This window comes from Ctenopharyngodon idella, chromosome 10, assembly GCF_019924925.1.
Source record: "Ctenopharyngodon idella isolate HZGC_01 chromosome 10, HZGC01, whole genome shotgun sequence".
Taxonomy (NCBI): domain Eukaryota; kingdom Metazoa; phylum Chordata; class Actinopteri; order Cypriniformes; family Xenocyprididae; genus Ctenopharyngodon; species Ctenopharyngodon idella.
The window spans coordinates 30,340,424-30,358,098 of NC_067229.1; the positions used below are offsets into that span (position 1 = coordinate 30,340,424).

The window sequence follows — 17,675 nt, forward strand, 5'->3', positions numbered from 1 at the left end:
TACACTCGACGGAAGGTATGCAGTGATTTAACAGACTAAATAAAAAAAATATATAATGAAATTAATATTACATTAAATACATTATATTAAAATTATATTAGTATAGCCTAATTTAATATATTAATCATATATTAAATTAAATACACGTTGCAATAAATAAAAGTACAATTAAATGAGCATTAATAAGGTATAAAATACAGGTATTTTTTCATTTATTTTAATATATTTATTTAACTTATATTATCTATTAATTTAATTCTGTTAAATCACACCATACGAATTAAGCTAATACAGACCATAAAAATGTGAGATAGTCAGTGTGTTTTTAAGGGAACGGCTTTGCTAAATCATTTAGTAATATATATTACTATATATTTATGCTGTTTCTATTTTTCAAAGCAATAAATATTTCGTTTTCAAAGTTTAAAATGTTTTCTTAATCTAAGAAGGGGGATTTGTTAACAAAGTACCTGGCAACCCATGGGCGCAATCTGTAACACCGGCAGGGTTTGTGCTTTACAGGAGTCATCTTTTTATTATGCGATTTATTTCAACATCAAGGCTTCCTTGTATTCGTACATTTTAAGGCTAGATAGTGTTTAGTTGTTTGTTTGTCAACATCCCTTCAATAGCTTTAAATCTCTCACGCTATTTCTGTCGTTTCAATGGCAAGACGGCAATTAAAGGTACAGACGCCTATCGATTATTATTGTCCAGCCAGCTAGGTAAGACACTTTGTGAATAGGCCTATTACATCTGCAGTTTAATTTGTATTATATACATACTTTGCATAAGAATGCTGAGATATTTAGTAGGTTGCTAAAAATAGGATTTATAGGTTAATCATTTTCGGTACAATTTAATCCCATCCCGGCTCAATCAGACATAAAATCTTCAGTAATTCAGAATGCGCGCTCGCAAGTCAACTATAGTCAAACATATTGAGATTGAATGCGATTTGTGTTGAACATTTGACGGTCGCGGCAGGTTGGTCGTGCTGTATCAAAGTGAATCGCAAAGGCCAGAGGCGGATTGAGTGATCAAGGTGGCCGAGAGAGGAGAGAGAAGATGGGCTCGGGCTTTCGGAGTGAGGAGATGTGTTTGGCGCAGCTGTTCCTGCAGTCCGGTTCGGCGTACGACTGCATCAGCGAACTGGGAGAAATGGGACTGGTCGAATTTCGAGATGTAAGTTTGGACTCAGCGGCTGTGTATCAAAACCTAGTGAGCTGCCTACCTAGACAACATTTCTGTGGCATCATAGGCACTTTCCGATTCAGCGATGCTGCATGCAACTGATGGCCCAAAAATGCTGTCTAAGAAGAATCTGAGCCACAACCTTAATTCTCAGAACAGACAGATTAGAGTGAATGAATTGACCGTAAATTATCGGCGTTACCTGGCGACCTTTATTTGTTTGCAGTCTGTTATGTGTTTTGAATTGCATGTTTAAGTGTGCACATTTTGGCCTGGTCAGACAGGAAGGCCGATGCGTGTCAAACAGGTTAATGTCCTGGTTACAGCTGATGAGCTGGATCAATTACTTGCTAAAAAATAGAGCAAGTCTGGTTAAAAGCCTGTGTTTTCTATTCACCCTGAGGATGTTTGACATTCATTAACAACTTCATGTAGGCCCTGTTTTTGGTCATGTATATGTGTGACCTACTGTTTTGTTGGCATCAGTAAGGGTAGATAGCATTAAATAATTTTGTTTTAAATGAAGTTGTGCTAATTCTTTAATGAATCATGTAGCTTATATATTTGTTACATTTAAAATTAAGTGTGTTGTTGCTGTAAACTATTAAAAATCATTTTCAATAATTCAAATAAAGCTAAAATAAAATATAAATATTAGTCAAAAAATGCATAAAATAGAAATACTGCCTTAGTTGGCACCTATAACTGAATAAGATAAGTTCAAGCTAACTACAAGTTCGAAGCTAACTACAAGTTATTAAAGTCACAAAACAATAATTAAGCACATAACAAAATGACTAAACTTAAACTATAATTAAAATGAAGATATAAAAATAAAATCTAATTAAAATATTAATAAATACTGTAATATTATATAAATAATACTAAAATAACACTGGTTCTGAGACATACACTTTCTCATATGCATTTGTATGAATTTTGCAATTGTCTGCTTGTTGTTCCAAAATCTTGACTTTAGAATACAAAAAAATCCTTATTCAGTAAAAATGAGTGAGGATTGGGGCTGTAAAGCTCCAAAATGACAATACATAAATAAATAATTCAAAAGTACACATTCTTTTCCAAGTCTTCTGATAGCTTTGTGTGAGGAACAAACCATGTAAGATATTATTAAATAAACATCTCATCTAATCTCAGCTAATATGTGAATGAAATAATCATTACTTTGAATCTGAACTATTCAGTGAATCAATTTTTTTTCAACTCATAACCGGTCTGAATGATTCATTCACAAATCTGTCTGATCCTGTTCTTGAGTTCAACTCACTGACTCGGTGGATCAGGTCTGCGTTTCTGCAGAACTACGGATCTACTTAGACTTTTGGGAAATGCAGCCCTGGTTGGTTAACAGCTCACTGCAGTGTAACACAAAACTATCATATGTCTTCAGAAGACTTGAAATACAGTGCACGAGTTGTGTAAACCACATTCATGATGGTTTTTATATTGATTTTTGTCCTTTTTGAAAAGCTTCATTCCTCATTCATTGCAATGAAGCTGTCAGTCGATTTTGCAAATTACACATAAACATCTGTTAATCAGCAAAGCGGACCTGATTATCAACCAATGCTGCAATTTCAAAATGACCAAATGTCTGTAATGCTCACAGCTTTGTCTTGTTGTGTCTAGATTGTAATATGTTGTTATGTCAAACACGTAAGTCATAATCTAATGACCTGTTCCAGCTCAACCCCAGCGTCAGCTCCTTCCAGCGCCGCTTCGTCAGTGAGATCAAGAGATGTGAGGAGATGGAGAGGATTCTGGGTAAGGGATCTTTATTGAGCACTCTGTAAAGTTTAGATCAAGCCTCAACCTCTCCTGCAGAAGATCTTTGAACGTCAAAATCTACCTGTAAGAGTGCTAACTATTAGGCTAAAACTACTTTTCTTTATTTTCCGATACATTTCCTTCCATCTTAGCCTTACAGGTATGTTGCACAGACCCATAAGGTTAAAAATAGTAAGATTACACTGCAGTTTTGCTGGAGTAACACAAGAAACAGTATGTGATGAATGTTTAAAACAACATTTCTTTGTTTCCGTTGCCTATAGGGTATCTGCTGAGGGAAATTAGGAAGGCTAATATTGCAGTGCCAGAGGCTGAAGTCCCTCCTGTTGCTCCTGCACCCAAAAATGTCTTAGAGATCATGGTAGGTGCTGAGATATACAGATATTGTCTGTTTTAGTAGACCAAACAGGCTTTTATTAGTCACCATAAATACTGTCTTGGGTCTGAGTTCCCTAAATTACATTTTTGGATTAATTCAGTTTCTCATGAGGATGAAAGGTTTCCCCATGCAGATTTCGCAATGGCCACATTTCGCCACATTCACCAACTGAAAGCTGCTTGGTTTGAATGTGACTTCTGTGTGAGCTGTGCTTTATACATCACTACACTATAGAGTGGTGCAGGGATGGCATCAAAACCCAGAAGACTAATTTGCCACTGGTTCCCTCGAGATTTCCCTATGGGGTTTTATAATGGGTTTTTTCAAATTATGAGTAAAGTAAGGTCTGTGGTAAACATGACGATACTTGAATGTTTTGCTCTACTACATAAATTGCACACACCCATATTGAAAATGCAAATTCCCCAAACAGATTTGTTTTATCACACTACTGTGTGCAGTGCTTCGTATATCACTAAACTACTGACGGTGGACAATTGATGTTTTTTATTGTGAGTTAGAGCTGCACGGTTAATCTTTAAAAAGTCGCGATCTCGATTCAAACGCCCACGCCATCTTTTTCCTAAATGACAACGATTCTTCTGTGTCTATTAAACCTTTACAAAATAACACCGGAACATTCAAATAATGTGTTCTCGCTGCTGCTGATCCAGAGAGAGCAGTTATCATTCATGTATAGGTAAGAAACTGAAACAGGTCTTTTCAATCACGCACACAGTATTATTATTTCTATATTACAAATATTCATATTATCAGAGAAGTACTGGGATAAAAGTTTATAGTTTGGATATAAACACTGATGTCTACAGATTAAAATAGAGTAAATCACCTTTTGAAATTAACTTTGCGCTTCAAATAAAGACTGTATCAATTACATCGTTGCACCAGTAGGTGGCGACACGTGACTGTTAGTAAAGTGTTAGTTCACCCAAAAATGAAAATTCTGTCATTAATTACTCACCCTCATGTCGTTCCACACCCGTAAGACCAAATTAAGATATTTTTGGTGAAATCCGATGGCTCAGTGAGACCTGCATTGACAGCAAGTTAATTTACACTGTCAAAAACCCAGAAAGGTACTAAAGACATATTTAAAACAGTTCATGTGACTACAGTGGTTCAACCTTAATGTTATATGAAGCGACGAGAATACTTTTTGTGCACCAAAAAACAAAATAACGACTTAATTCAACAATATCTAGTGATGGGCGATTTCAAAACATTGCTTCATCACGCTTCAAAGCTTTACGAATCTTTTTTTTTTTAATCAGTGGTTTGGATCGTGTATCAAACTGCCAAAGTCTACGCGAACTATTGAAATTTCAAAACACTTATGACGTAACAATGCCTCGTTTACAGAAATCACGTGACTTTGGCGCTCCGAACCACTGATTCTAAACTAAAGATTCGTAAAGCTTCGAAGCTTCATGAATCAGTGTTTTGAAATCGCCTATCACTAGATATTTTTGAATAAAGTCGTTATTTTGTTTTTTTGGCACACAAAAAGTATTCTCGTCGCTTCATAACAATAAGGTTGAACCAATGTAGTCATATGAACAGTTTTAAATATGTCTTTAGTACCTTTCTGGGCATCTGGAAGTGTAAATTAACTTGCTGTCAATGCAGGCCTCACTGAGCCATTGGATTTTATCAAAAATATCTTAATTTATCTTGAATGAAGGTCTTACGAGTGTGGAATGACATGAGGGTGAGTAATAAATTACATTATTTTCATTTTTTGGGTGAACTAACCCTTTAAGGCATTTAAGGTTATAGACCCCTAAAAGAGAAGGAGATTCTCTCCCATGAAGTTTTGTTCAATTACAACACGTATATTTTTGGTTAAATGGCCATGTGGTCAGTGGTAATTGATTGTATATAAGAGCGTCAAGACCCAGTGCTGGTAATTGACCGTGTCAAGTTGCCTAGAGTGATTGATTGATGATGTTGTGAGAGAAAGCTTCCTGTGAATGAAAGGGAATTGATTATGCATGGCAGATTCATCATGTGTGGCTTTCTGCTGTGTTTATTTATAGTAATATATCCATGACCTTTTTTTATCAAGGCCTGTTCAGTCTGTTAAGCATCGTTTTGTGTCATTATGTGCTGAGTTTTATTGATTGGTGTGTGTCTCATTTTGGAGACCTTTATAAATAATGAATGTGTAAGTATGATGTGTTTTAACATCGCTGACGGAAAATCATTGGCTGTTTTTAGGAGCAACTGCAGAGGCTGGAGGTGGAGCTCAGCGAGGTCGCCAAGAATAAAGAAAAGCTCCAGCGGAACCTGCTCGAGCTGACCGAGTACACGCACATGCTGAGAATCACACGTACATTCATGCACAGCCGCTCCAGGGTGCGTCCCTTTCACTAGTTTAACAGTCACTAATGTGGTCTATTCGACATGTTCAGTGACTTGTGAGTCCTGTTGTTGTGAGTATGGTGAGTAGACACCATCAAAAGTTTGGCACCCTAAAAGTCATGTGATGTTTATGTTGGAAAAACATACAAGCCCAATTTTCTGTGAGAAGATCAGCTTGGCTCAAATCCTATCTTTGTTCTATTTGCCATGGAAATGTTAGCTTTCCTTTATGTGAACATTTTATGGTTGACCAGTGATGGTTTCATTATCTATAAAGTAGTGTGCTAGATGTTCTATATATATATATATATATATATATATATATATATATACTCAAGGAGTACTTATTTTACACAATATTTTTGTACATAAATGTGATGTACATGTATACACAGAATATACACAGAATTCACTAAATAAACAAAAATTGCTGAACATCTGAAAATAAAAATAATTTAAATATTTTAATGTTAATAGAGTTTATTAAAAGCAAATGAGATGAACAAAAATTACTAAGTATTTAAAAATGACTGTTTTACACAATATTTTCTGTAAAATTTTATATTACATTTATTATATATATTATTAAGGATAGTACAATTTAAAAGCAAATGAGTTTAACAAAAAATTACAAAAAAATACTTAATTTTTTAGATATTTTAACTTATGTATAAATTTGTGCTGTTAAATTGAAAAATTGTGATTAATCGCATCTAACATTTTGTAAATATATATATATTATATATATACACATTTTATATATATATATATATATATATATATATATATATATACACACACACACTATACATATACAAATATATATATATATACACACACACATATATATATTTACAAACTATTATGTTAGATGCGATTAATCGTGATCAATCAATTTGACAGCACTACTTTAAATATATATATATATATATATATATATATATATATATATAAAAATAATAATATATATTATCCATTTGCATGGCTGTTGTTATATTTTGAAATAAAACACAATTCTGTTTTAGTCAAATGGACATATTTATCAGTCAATACTAATAATTTTAAAATGGGTTTAATTGGTTTAACCGATTAGTTGGTTTAACTAGTATATATTGGTCAATCACAATTTAAGTAATATTAAAATAAACCTTTTATTTGAGGAAGGTGATTATTATCTGTAGCTGTCAGATTTTAATTGAATGTGTGAATGTGCATGTATGTGTTTAGCATGAAGCCCTGGGCCCTCAGTATGAAGAGTTCCCGTCTCTGGACACTGAATCAGTGACAGGCTGCACCAGTATGCAGAGACTGGGCGCCAAACTCGGGTGAGTCACAAAGAGCATCTCACTTGTCATAGTACACACTCTCAGAGTAGAGATCTTGTATCTTTTATACAGATCATTGTGTATCACTTTAGATCCACACAGCTGCCTGTGTTTTATGTGTATGTGATGTTTGTGTGCTGCAGGTTTATCTCAGGACTGATTCAGCGGGTGAAGGTGGAGGCGTTTGAGCGTATGCTCTGGCGGGTCTGTAAAGGTTACACTATCCTCAGCTATGCAGAGGTGGACGAGAGCCTGGCTGATCTTGACACGGTATGCAAACTTTGTGTGTAAACTTGAATGCTGAGATCCATCAACAAAAAGCTTCTGAATGGCTGTAGTTTATCAAAATGGTTTAACAGAAAATGCTGCATGGTGCAAACATGCCTCTGTGTTTGTTTCACAGTTTTAGATCATACTCATCTGCCGCAGCCAAAGCGTGCTAATGTATTCAGAGTGATGATTCAGTTTGTTTACGGAGGCTCTGTCTTGTGTTTATGTGCTTCAGGGGGAGATCAATAAGAATGTAGTGTTCCTCATCTCCTTTTGGGGTGACCAGATTGGGCAGAAGGTTCAAAAAATTTGTGACTGGTGAGTGAAAGCCTAGATGGAGACTTTATTCTTATTTTACCTTTTTAGGGGTCATTCACACATGGCACGTTCTTGCATATCGCCTGTTAATTGTTGGTCTTTGGACACATACGTCAGACAGTATGTAAGTTTGAACGCAAGAATGAATTTTATGCCTTTATATTTGATTTAATATTAATGTTAGGGCTGTCAGTTAAACAATTCATTTTAATTTTGTTTAAGTAATTTAAGTAATTATTTCTAAAAAAAAAAAAGGCATTAAAAATTAAAGCATTGTCTCCTGAACTTTTTTTTTTTGTGCTGATCTATTCATTTTCTTCTAAATTACATTGAAAATGAAACTCATAAAATTTTAATGCCTCATTAAAAGGATGAAATTCTTAGAGAAAACCTTAAGTTGTTTGGCATAATCTTTTATTATTATTTCTTTAAAAAAAAATTTACCAAATGTGCTTTGTTTATTTATATTTGAAAAACTTTTGTCTGCTGAATCAAGTCATAAATTGCTGAGAAAAATAAGTCAATAAGATGCTTAAAATATAAGCTAATTTTTAAGACAAGGTAAGATTAGTTCAGGTTATAAAATATATCACTCCCAAAAATCTTTAATTGTAATTATTTATGAATAAATATTCAAAAAAAGAGGAAGGAATAGGAAAAATAGTTTTACCTTGAATAATAGATTTAATGGGTTTTTTTGTTTTTTATTTATTCAAATAACAATTATGATGTCTACACAATTCTGGATAAATTGAGATTCATTATTTTTTTCATTATTCTGAACAGACAAACAAAATAACATGTAATTTAATAGGTTCTGACAAAATGTTAATTGCTGCTGTCTATATTAAAAAAATAATTTTTTTTAATAATATTCATTTTCAATTTCATTACTGGATGAATCAGCATTTTTGAACGAATCTCTTGAATGAATGATTCAATGACAAAAATACATTATTTAACAGGCACTTGTTGCCACCTACTGGTGTAACAATGTTTAATACAATCTTAATTAGAAGCATCAAGTTACTTTTAAAAGGTGATTTGCTCTATTTTGATCGCTACAGTAGACAGTCAGTGTTTATATCCGAACTATAAACATTTATCCCAGTAATTTTGTGATAATTTGAATCATTGTAAATCAGAAATACTGATACTATGTGGTTGAAAAGACTGTTTGTAAAGCTGTTTCATATCTATATATGACAACTGCTCTCTCTGGCTCAGCGGCAGGACCAACGCAAATTTGAATGTTTGCTGTAATCGTACCTGTCAAAGGTTTAATAGACAGAACCGAATCGTTGTCTTTTAGTAATAAGATTGCTTAGGTGTTTGAATCAAGATCACAATCTTAACAAGCTCTAATTCATGTATATATACGTATGGAAATATGTATGACATTTTTAGAGTTGTTTTTCAGTCATACATGAAAAGAAACATATAAAAACCATCATGAATACAAGTAGTACATTTCTAAGAAATTGGCACATGTTTTTAGATTTTTAAAAGATTTGTCCAAGATCTTTTCTGCATCTTGAACACTGACCCAATTTGTCACTGACCTAAAAATTGAACTGTTTTTAACTTGACCTACCATCTTAAAACGTGGCACTTATGGTGCGAAACCCTGAAAACAGTGAGACACTGTGCGATAGTCAAAGACATCCATTTGAAGTATGTGTCTGACCATTAGTGAGTATTTTGCAGATGGTATAAGAGAGCATGGTTTGCTCTTAAGTCTGCCTTGGTCAAGTTGGATTTTGCTATATAATTTTGCTTGTGTACATCAGTTACCACTGCCATCTCTACCCCCACCCTGAAACGGACGAGGAAAGAGCCGATGTGATGGACAGCTTGAGGACACGCATCCAAGACTTACAAAACGTACGTCTTCTGCTTTCCCGAGTGACTTCAGTGTCTCCTTGATTATTGTACACTGTTATTGGTTTGTCCTCTGCAAAATGATGCTGACGTTATCGCATTCGCCAGAGGATTATCATAATTATATTAGCCTGCGATGTCATAATTGAAACATTAATGAAGTGGTCTTTGCTCATTAGGTTTTGCACCGCACTGAGGATTACTTGAAGCAGGTCTTGCATAAGGCGTCTGAGTCAGCGCACTCATGGGTGCTGCAAGTGAAGAAGATGAAAGCAATCTATCACATCCTCAACCTCTGCAGCTTTGACGTCACCAATAAGTGTCTCATTGCCGAAGTGTGGTGTCCGGTCAGTGACCTGGCGAACCTGAGGCGGGCGCTGGAGGAGGGCTCAGTGAGTAAAATCATTCTCATGTGACGGTAGTCTGATTTTATCCAACCTATTGATGCAATTAAGAAGTTTTAGTGTGGCTTCTAGACAATTCTACAGATAAGCCTCTTTTAACTTTCTTAATAGAGAAAAGGTGACGCCACCGTCCCATCCTTCGTGAACCGTATCCCAAGCAGCGACACTCCGCCGACACTTTTGAGGAGCAACAAGTTTACCTCGGGCTTCCAGAGTATAGTGGAAGCTTATGGAGTGGGCGACTACAGGGAGGCCAGCCCTGGTGAGTGCAGACCACCAACTGTTATTTATCAGCTTGAATGAGAAGGCTTACACTGGGACTTAAAGCAATAGTTCACCCTAAAATAAAAATTCATTTACTCACCCTAATGTTGAAGATATTTTCAAGAATGTTCATGCTGCTCTTTTCCATACAATGAAAGCATGTATTGACTAGTGGCTGTCAGGCTCCATAAAAATGGTCCATATTGCTTGTCATTGGCCATACACTACCAGTAATATTTTGTATACGGTAATATTTTGAAATAATATTACCATTTACCATATTACCATTCGCAACTTTTCATTTTCCGTCAGTCTTAGTACACGATGTAACTACAGAAGAGTCAAGTTTTAAATAGGAAAAATATCGAAACTCTTTGGTCATTTTTTAACGAGATGCTAACGGTCTAATCATATTCAATGAACTATGCTAAGCTATGCTAAAAGTGGTACCGCCAGACCCGAAGATCGGCTGAATGGATTTTAAAACGGTAAAACTCAAGGGGAGTTGGAAAATGAGCCTATTTTCAAAAAAAGTGGAGTGTTCCTTTAAGGTCTTCATTAAACCATCGAGTCTAGTGTTATAGTTAAGGTCATTAATGAACTGTATTTCTTCTTCTTTTCCGCACAGCTCCTTATACCATTATCACCTTTCCCTTCTTGTTTGCTGTAATGTTTGGAGATCTTGGTCATGGTGCAGTCATGACACTTTTTGCTTTGTGGATGGTATTGACTGAGAAGGACCACACACGGAGGCGACCTGGAAATGAGGTCAGAGTTGTAACTAAATTTAATGGAAGTAATTGCAATTAGCCTTTGTCTATTGTGATTATACATTGCCAGTACAAATGTGTAATGTTCTGTTTTTGAATACATTTTTGTGTTTCTTCAGATCTGGACGATTTTTTTTGATGGGCGGTACATCATACTGATGATGGGATTATTCTCCATATACACTGGACTCATTTATAATGACTGTTTCTCCAAATCCCTTAACATCTTTGGCTCAGCCTGGAGTGTCAAGGCCATGTTCACAGAACAGGAGTGGTCGTAAGACACAAAATACACAAGTCTTATAAGAAACCATTATGTTTGTTTGCAAAGAATGACTGTAATGTAATTCTGCTGACTTTTTAAGACCCAAGCACTGAAAGTCATAGCATGAAGTCAGCAGGAAGTGTGACACTTAGAACAGACTTGGAATAATCCTCTTATATTTGTTTGCTTAAATGCATGTGTATAGTTTTCCTAGAGCCTCCAGGTGCAGTGGCACCATAGTCCTTGGGCCCATCATTGATGCTTGCAGCTAAATTTGCATTTTTATTTTAAGGTTCCAAAATAATCATACACATCATTGCATGCTATTGTTTTCCTCCTTTTACTCTGGAATAGAAATGAAACTCTACAAATGAATACTTTACTCACCTTGGATCCCAACGTTTCTGGTGTTTTCTCTGGACCATATCCACTGGGCATTGATCCAGTGAGTACACACAGTCTCACACTCTCTCACATTAGATTTATGAAGCAATCTTCTGTGGGTGGGAGCCATGTCCTGAAATAGTACATTACGGCTCAGAGTAATTCACTGATATTGTTTGCAGAGCTCTGATTTGTCGTGTTCGATTGACCTGTAGATTTGGAACATGGCCGTGAATCGCCTGACCTTCCTCAACTCCTATAAAATGAAGATGTCTGTGATCATTGGAGTCATCCACATGAGCTTTGGGGTGGTGCTCAGTGTCTTCAACCACTTGTGAGTGAGCAATTTATTTTATAGATGTGTTGGTGTGTGTAATGGTAAAGGTTCTGTTACTAATTATTATATGAATAAGTAATTTAGCACAGTTTAGGGTTTACAAAATGGGGTCTGGGGACTCCAAGGCAGTGTTTCAGTTTCATTGAGATACTCTTATTGTTTGCTAATATTTTGAATTAATTTTTATATTTTCCATTTTCATTTTAGTTAAAGATTTAGTAATTTAGTAACAATAAAGTGTGTTTGTAATTTTCATTAGTCTGTAAACTTTTTTTAAAATAATTTTTATATCACTTTTAGTTGTTTTAGTACCAAGTTAAACTAAATGAAAATGAGAAATGTTGTCTTGGCAACTAGTTGAAATAAAATAAGTTTATTTTATTTTATTTTATTTTATTTCAGTTAACGTTTATTTCAAGTAACAAAAATGTTTTTTATGGTTTTAGTTTTTTGTATTTAACTAAAATAACCCTCTCCCATGGGGCCGCAAGGGTGTGTTTATTAGTTGTCACTTAATATTATTTACTTATTTATTTATTAATCAAATGTTTAATACCATCATTTTTAAAACTTTTGAAGTGAGTACTTTAAAAAGTGAGTGAGTACTTCACTGAAAGTGTGTTAGCACTTGACTTCTAAAAGTGTACTTGACTTTAAAAAGTGTGTGAGTACTTCACTTCTAAAAGTGTACTTGACTTTAAAAAGTGTGCGAGTACTTCACTTCAAAAAGTGTGTGAGTACTTCAATTTAAAAAGTGTGCGAGTACTTCACTTCAGAAAGTGTAAGTACTTCACTTAAAGTGTGTGAGTACTTGATTTCAAAAAGTGTGTGAATACTTGACTTCAAAAAGTGTGCAAAAAGTTAACTTCAAAAAGTGTGCAAGTACTTGACTTCAAAAAGTGTGCACCAGTCCCCCGCGTATTCTACGCCCACGAGTGCAAGTACTTCACTTCAAAAAGTGTGCGAGTACTTCACTTAAAGCGTGTGAGTACTTGTCTTCAAAAAGTGTGTGAGTACTTGACTTGTAAAAAGTGTGTGAGTACTTCACTTTAAAAAGTGTGGGAGTACTTCACTTCAAAAAGTGCGAGTACGTCACTTAAAGTCTGCTAGTACTTGACTTCAAAAAGTGTGCGAGTACTTCAAAAAGTGTACGAATACTTCAATTAAAGTGTGTGAGTACTTGACTTAAAGTGTGAGTTTTTGACTTCAAAAAGTGTGCGAGTACTTCACTTCAAAATTGTGTGAGTACTTCACATAAAATGTGCAAGTACTTGACATTAAAATGTGTGTGAATACTTCACTTCAAAAAGTGTGCGAGTACTTCACTTAAAGTGTGAGTACTTGACTTTAAAAAACGTGTGAGTACTTGACTTTAAAAAGTGTGAGTACTTGACTTTAAAAAGCGTGCGAGTACTTCACTTAAAGTGTGAGTACTTGACTTTAAAAAACGTGTGAGTACTTTAAAAAGTGAGAGTACTTGACTTTAAAAAGCGTGCGAGTACTTTACTTTAAAAAGTGTGCAAGTACGTGACTTAAAAAATTGTGCAAGCACTTTACATCAAAATGTGTGTGAGTACTTCAAAAAGTGTGCGAGTACTTCACTTAAAGTGTGAGTTTTTGACTTCAAAAAGTGTGCGAGTACTTCAAAAAGTGTGAGTACTTCACTTAAAATGTGCAAGTACTTGACATTAAAAAGTGTGTGAATACTTCACTTCAAAAAGTGTGCGAGTACTTGACTTTAAAAAGTGTGCAAGTACTTGACTTCAAAAATTGTGCGAGTAATTCACTTCAAAAAGGGTGTGAGTACTTCATGCAGATTTCATTTGCTAGTTTTGAAAGTAACTTCTGTGTGATCTGTGCTTTATACATTGCTACGCTATTGACAATAGACAATAAACCTTTTTGCCTGCAAAATTTGAAATTTCACTAATGTGACCTTGTTTTTTTTTTTTTTTTTTTTTTCAGATATTTTTTTTTTTAAATAATTTGCTTTGGCTTCAGTACAACATGTAAATTAATTCATTTTGCCAATTATTTCTTGCTGATTTCATGTTTATTTTTTTCTACTTTCATAACTTTCATAACTACTTACAAACTACTTTCATATTTTCTGAAAAAAAAAAAAAAATCCTTATTAAAAAGTTATCTGTGACATCTTATAAAAAATGATGAGAAGCACATATAACATCAGTTGTTACGCAAATACTCTCTGCATTAAGCTCTCTTTGCTCATATACTCTCTAAATTCTCTCTTTGCTCTTTTCCTCTCTGTGTGTTTACAGGCACTTCCGACAGAAGTTTAAGATCTATCTTCTCTTTCTTCCTGAGCTGCTCTTTCTACTTTGTCTCTTTGGGTACTTGGTCTTCATGATCTTTTACAAATGGCTGGCATTCTCAGTGCAAGACTCACGGCTGGCTCCAAGCATTCTCATCCACTTTATCGACATGTTCCTAATGCAGGGAAATGCTACTACGCCCCTGTACCCTGGGCAGGTGTGTGTGTGTGTGTGTGTGTGTGTGTGTGTGTGTGTGTGTCTGTGCACATGTGTGGGAGTACTTGTCAATCTGCTTAATATCTGCATTTGTGTTAATCCTCTTGTAACAGATGGGACTGCAGGTGTTTCTAGTCGTGGTGGCTCTGCTGTCGGTGCCAGTGCTGCTTCTCGGGAAACCTCTTTACCTCTACTGGCTGCATCATGGCGGGAAGAGACTGGGGGTCCACAGGGTTTGTCTGTGTTCTTGTGTATGTATGTGTTTGTATCTGATGTCAAGATATCACATGGTACATGTGTTATAAATTATTCATAAATTATTAGGGCTATGGAGTTCATAAATTATTAGGGCTATGGATTGTTCAAAAAAAAAAAAAAACCCTAATTAATCACACATCTTTATGTGATTAATCATGATTAATCACACTTAGCATTCAAATTTGTAACTGTCATCAGTTTATTTACACAATTGATCTCCAAATAAATGTAGAATCGACATAAAGTATATTTTAAATAATATAAGTAATTTAAATTTGTTTTATGGAATATTTTTACGAAGTACTATCATAGCTAGTATTGACAATACCAATACCTTTGTAAATCTTTTTATTTTAACTTGTTTTATTTTTCTTTTTTTTTTTTTTTGAAAAGATACTGTTTTACACTAATGAAAATGGGAAATTGAGGGGAACTGTGCTTAATTGTCATAAAAATATAGACCACCACAATGAAAAATACATCTTAATCCTAAAATAGACTTTATTTTCAAATTATTATTGTTTTTTTATGATTTGAGGTGAAATGTGCCCCACATGTTATTGTGAGATTGACCCAAATGTAGTCTTCAGATGTATGTGGATATGTGTGTAACAGAATATGTATACTGATATATTGATGCATGAAGACCTGGTAAAGAGGCTACATCATATTACTTTGTGTGTAGGGCTACGAGAGAGTTCGGCGTGTGAGTGAAGAAGATCTGTCACCGTCTGTAGTCCATGATGAAGAGGAGGGACTGAGTGACTCAGGAAAGCCTCAGGAGGTTAAAGTTGACCTATCTCACATAAAAAACCCATTATAACACAGTGGTTCTCATTGACTAATAATTGCCTGGATTATTTCGTATTTGTATGCACAGTACAGCTTCTCACAATAAATTCCACTTAATTCACAACATTGTTCACAACATTTGTTGTTAACCTCGTTCTAATATTAATGAATTTGGAGTGTTTTAAATGAGTGGCCATGTGCCTGAGGTTAGTCATTTGCACAAAACACTCCCAAACCATCTCCATATAAGGGCATTCCTCCCAACCTTTTGTCACTTAGAAAACATGACGCAAAAACACACACACAGATCCTTGAGTTATAAAAAGCGTGCCGTCCTCAAGGCCAGTTTAAACAAAAACACCTTAAATACAGACTCAGCTGTAGCTACATACACTTATTTGCAAAAATTTAGAAAATGGTTGCGCACAGATTTTGTGCGCAAATATGTGCATACATTTGTGCACACACACTTCAGACCCAAAGTTTGGATCAGACTCAGTGAATCAGACCCAATGATTTTGTTACTCATTGTATAAATGTCGCTAACAGCTTATTTGTTCACTGGCAGTTTGATTTCGGAGACGTCTTCCTGCATCAAGCAATTCACACCATAGAGTACTGTTTGGGCTGCATTTCCAACACAGCCTCCTACTTGCGTCTCTGGGCCTTGAGTCTTGCCCACGCCCGTAAGTGTCTGGCTGTTCATTCGGAAAACACATTGAAATACTTACAGTACATGTTTCATTGCATCACGGGCATATGAATATCTTTTCTAGACTATTTGTGCATGTGTTGCGTTTGTGTATGTATTAGAGCTGTCAGAGGTACTGTGGGCGATGGTGATGCGTCTGGGTCTGAGGATGAGCTCCAGACTGGGTGTGCTTTTCCTTGTGCCGGTGTTCAGTGTCTTTGCTCTGCTCACTGTCTCCATTCTCCTGATCATGGAGGGTCTGTCTGCTTTCCTCCATGCTCTGCGTCTTCACTGGTGAGCACACGGCCTCAGATATGGGCAGGGTTAATTATCAGAAATGGTTTGTGGGATAAAAAAGTCTTCGATCTATAATTCTTTTTAATATTTTAATATTAAATATTTTGTTACATTTAAAGTTAAAAATTTTTTTGAAAATATTATAATGCCAACAATATTTTAAAAATTCTCTGTGCCACAATTTTATTTTTATAATTTCTTTTTTTAACTTTTTTTTTTGCAGGGTGGAATTTCAGAACAAATTCTACAGTGGAACAGGAGTCAAATTTGCCCCCTTTGACTTCTCTCTGTTACCTTCTGTTTTTGAGCAAGATGGGTTACTCTGACTGTAACCCACGACTCTTTGAACAGGACACTGTAGCTTAATATGACCTACTGAACTTTGGGCACTGGACAGGTTGGATCAGTAGGCTAACCCTATTTGCACCAGTTCATATCAGATGTTTCTGGTGTGGGATAATCAGCTGTGGTTCCGTCATGTACTGTCATTCGAGGAGTGTCAACAAAGTCCTGTTATTATATTTATCTTAAGAGATATGACTTGTATTTGGTATTGCACCTTCATAAGCATTTGCTGTCATATCGATTTTCAAAGTGCCATAACAATTTTTCAATGTACAGTTTTGTATGCTAAACTAAATTGTACTTTTGCTTGCTTTAGCTAGGTCTTACACATAGAAAAACTTTGCAGGTAAATTATGCTGTAGGTAATGCTATGTAATGCTGTGCAATGAACATGCCAAATAACAAATATAATTTCCAATGTGATATTAAAGCATAATTTACAGCATTTAGCGTGTAAAGCAGTTTTCCAGGGTAGCATTTTGATTTTAGGGTGGTTCAAAATTAATTATAAGACAATGCTTCATTCATATTTCAAATGAAACATTTTTAATATTTGTGTTTATGGTTTAGGAACTGACAAACCAACAGATGTGCATGGGATTACAGTTTTGTTTGCCATATTTTTCATCAGCATTCCTGTAAATTTACATTTGTGTTTCAGTCACTTATAAAAGAACTTTTATTATATAAATAGTGCAGAGTTGTGCTTATAGTGATGCAGTTTAATACCATTTTACACATTGATATATATCATACAAGACGTCCCTGTTGTGCAAGATTTATTTAAATGGAATCTTTTAAGTAGGTCATTCCTTGGA

The 17,675-nt window shown here is 35.0% G+C and overlaps 1 protein-coding gene across 4 annotated transcripts; it reads left to right on the forward strand.

Annotated features, from left to right (window-relative positions):
• The first annotated feature begins 477 nt into the window (after window positions 1–477).
• atp6v0a2a (ATPase H+ transporting V0 subunit a2a) lies at window positions 478–17,302 on the forward strand. 4 transcript variants are annotated; one of them, XM_051908023.1, is made up of 21 exons: window positions 478–725; window positions 988–1,185; window positions 2,901–2,979; window positions 3,267–3,364; window positions 5,621–5,758; window positions 6,992–7,089; window positions 7,233–7,359; window positions 7,595–7,677; window positions 9,468–9,561; window positions 9,738–9,950; window positions 10,074–10,224; window positions 10,855–10,994; window positions 11,116–11,273; window positions 11,616–11,706; window positions 11,861–11,979; window positions 14,265–14,475; window positions 14,588–14,725; window positions 15,418–15,516; window positions 16,093–16,210; window positions 16,338–16,509; window positions 16,736–17,302. In XM_051908023.1, exons 2-21 carry the CDS (start codon window positions 1,069–1,071, stop codon window positions 16,836–16,838), a joined length of 2,547 nt encoding a protein of 848 aa, XP_051763983.1. In that variant the 5' UTR covers window positions 478–725; window positions 988–1,068; the 3' UTR covers window positions 16,839–17,302. The 4 variants fall into 4 exon arrangements, with proteins under 4 accessions (XP_051763983.1, XP_051763987.1, XP_051763985.1 ...); XM_051908027.1 differs by having other exon boundaries at window positions 14,588–14,707; XM_051908025.1 differs by having other exon boundaries at window positions 478–686.
• The last annotated feature ends 373 nt before the right edge of the window (window positions 17,303–17,675 follow it).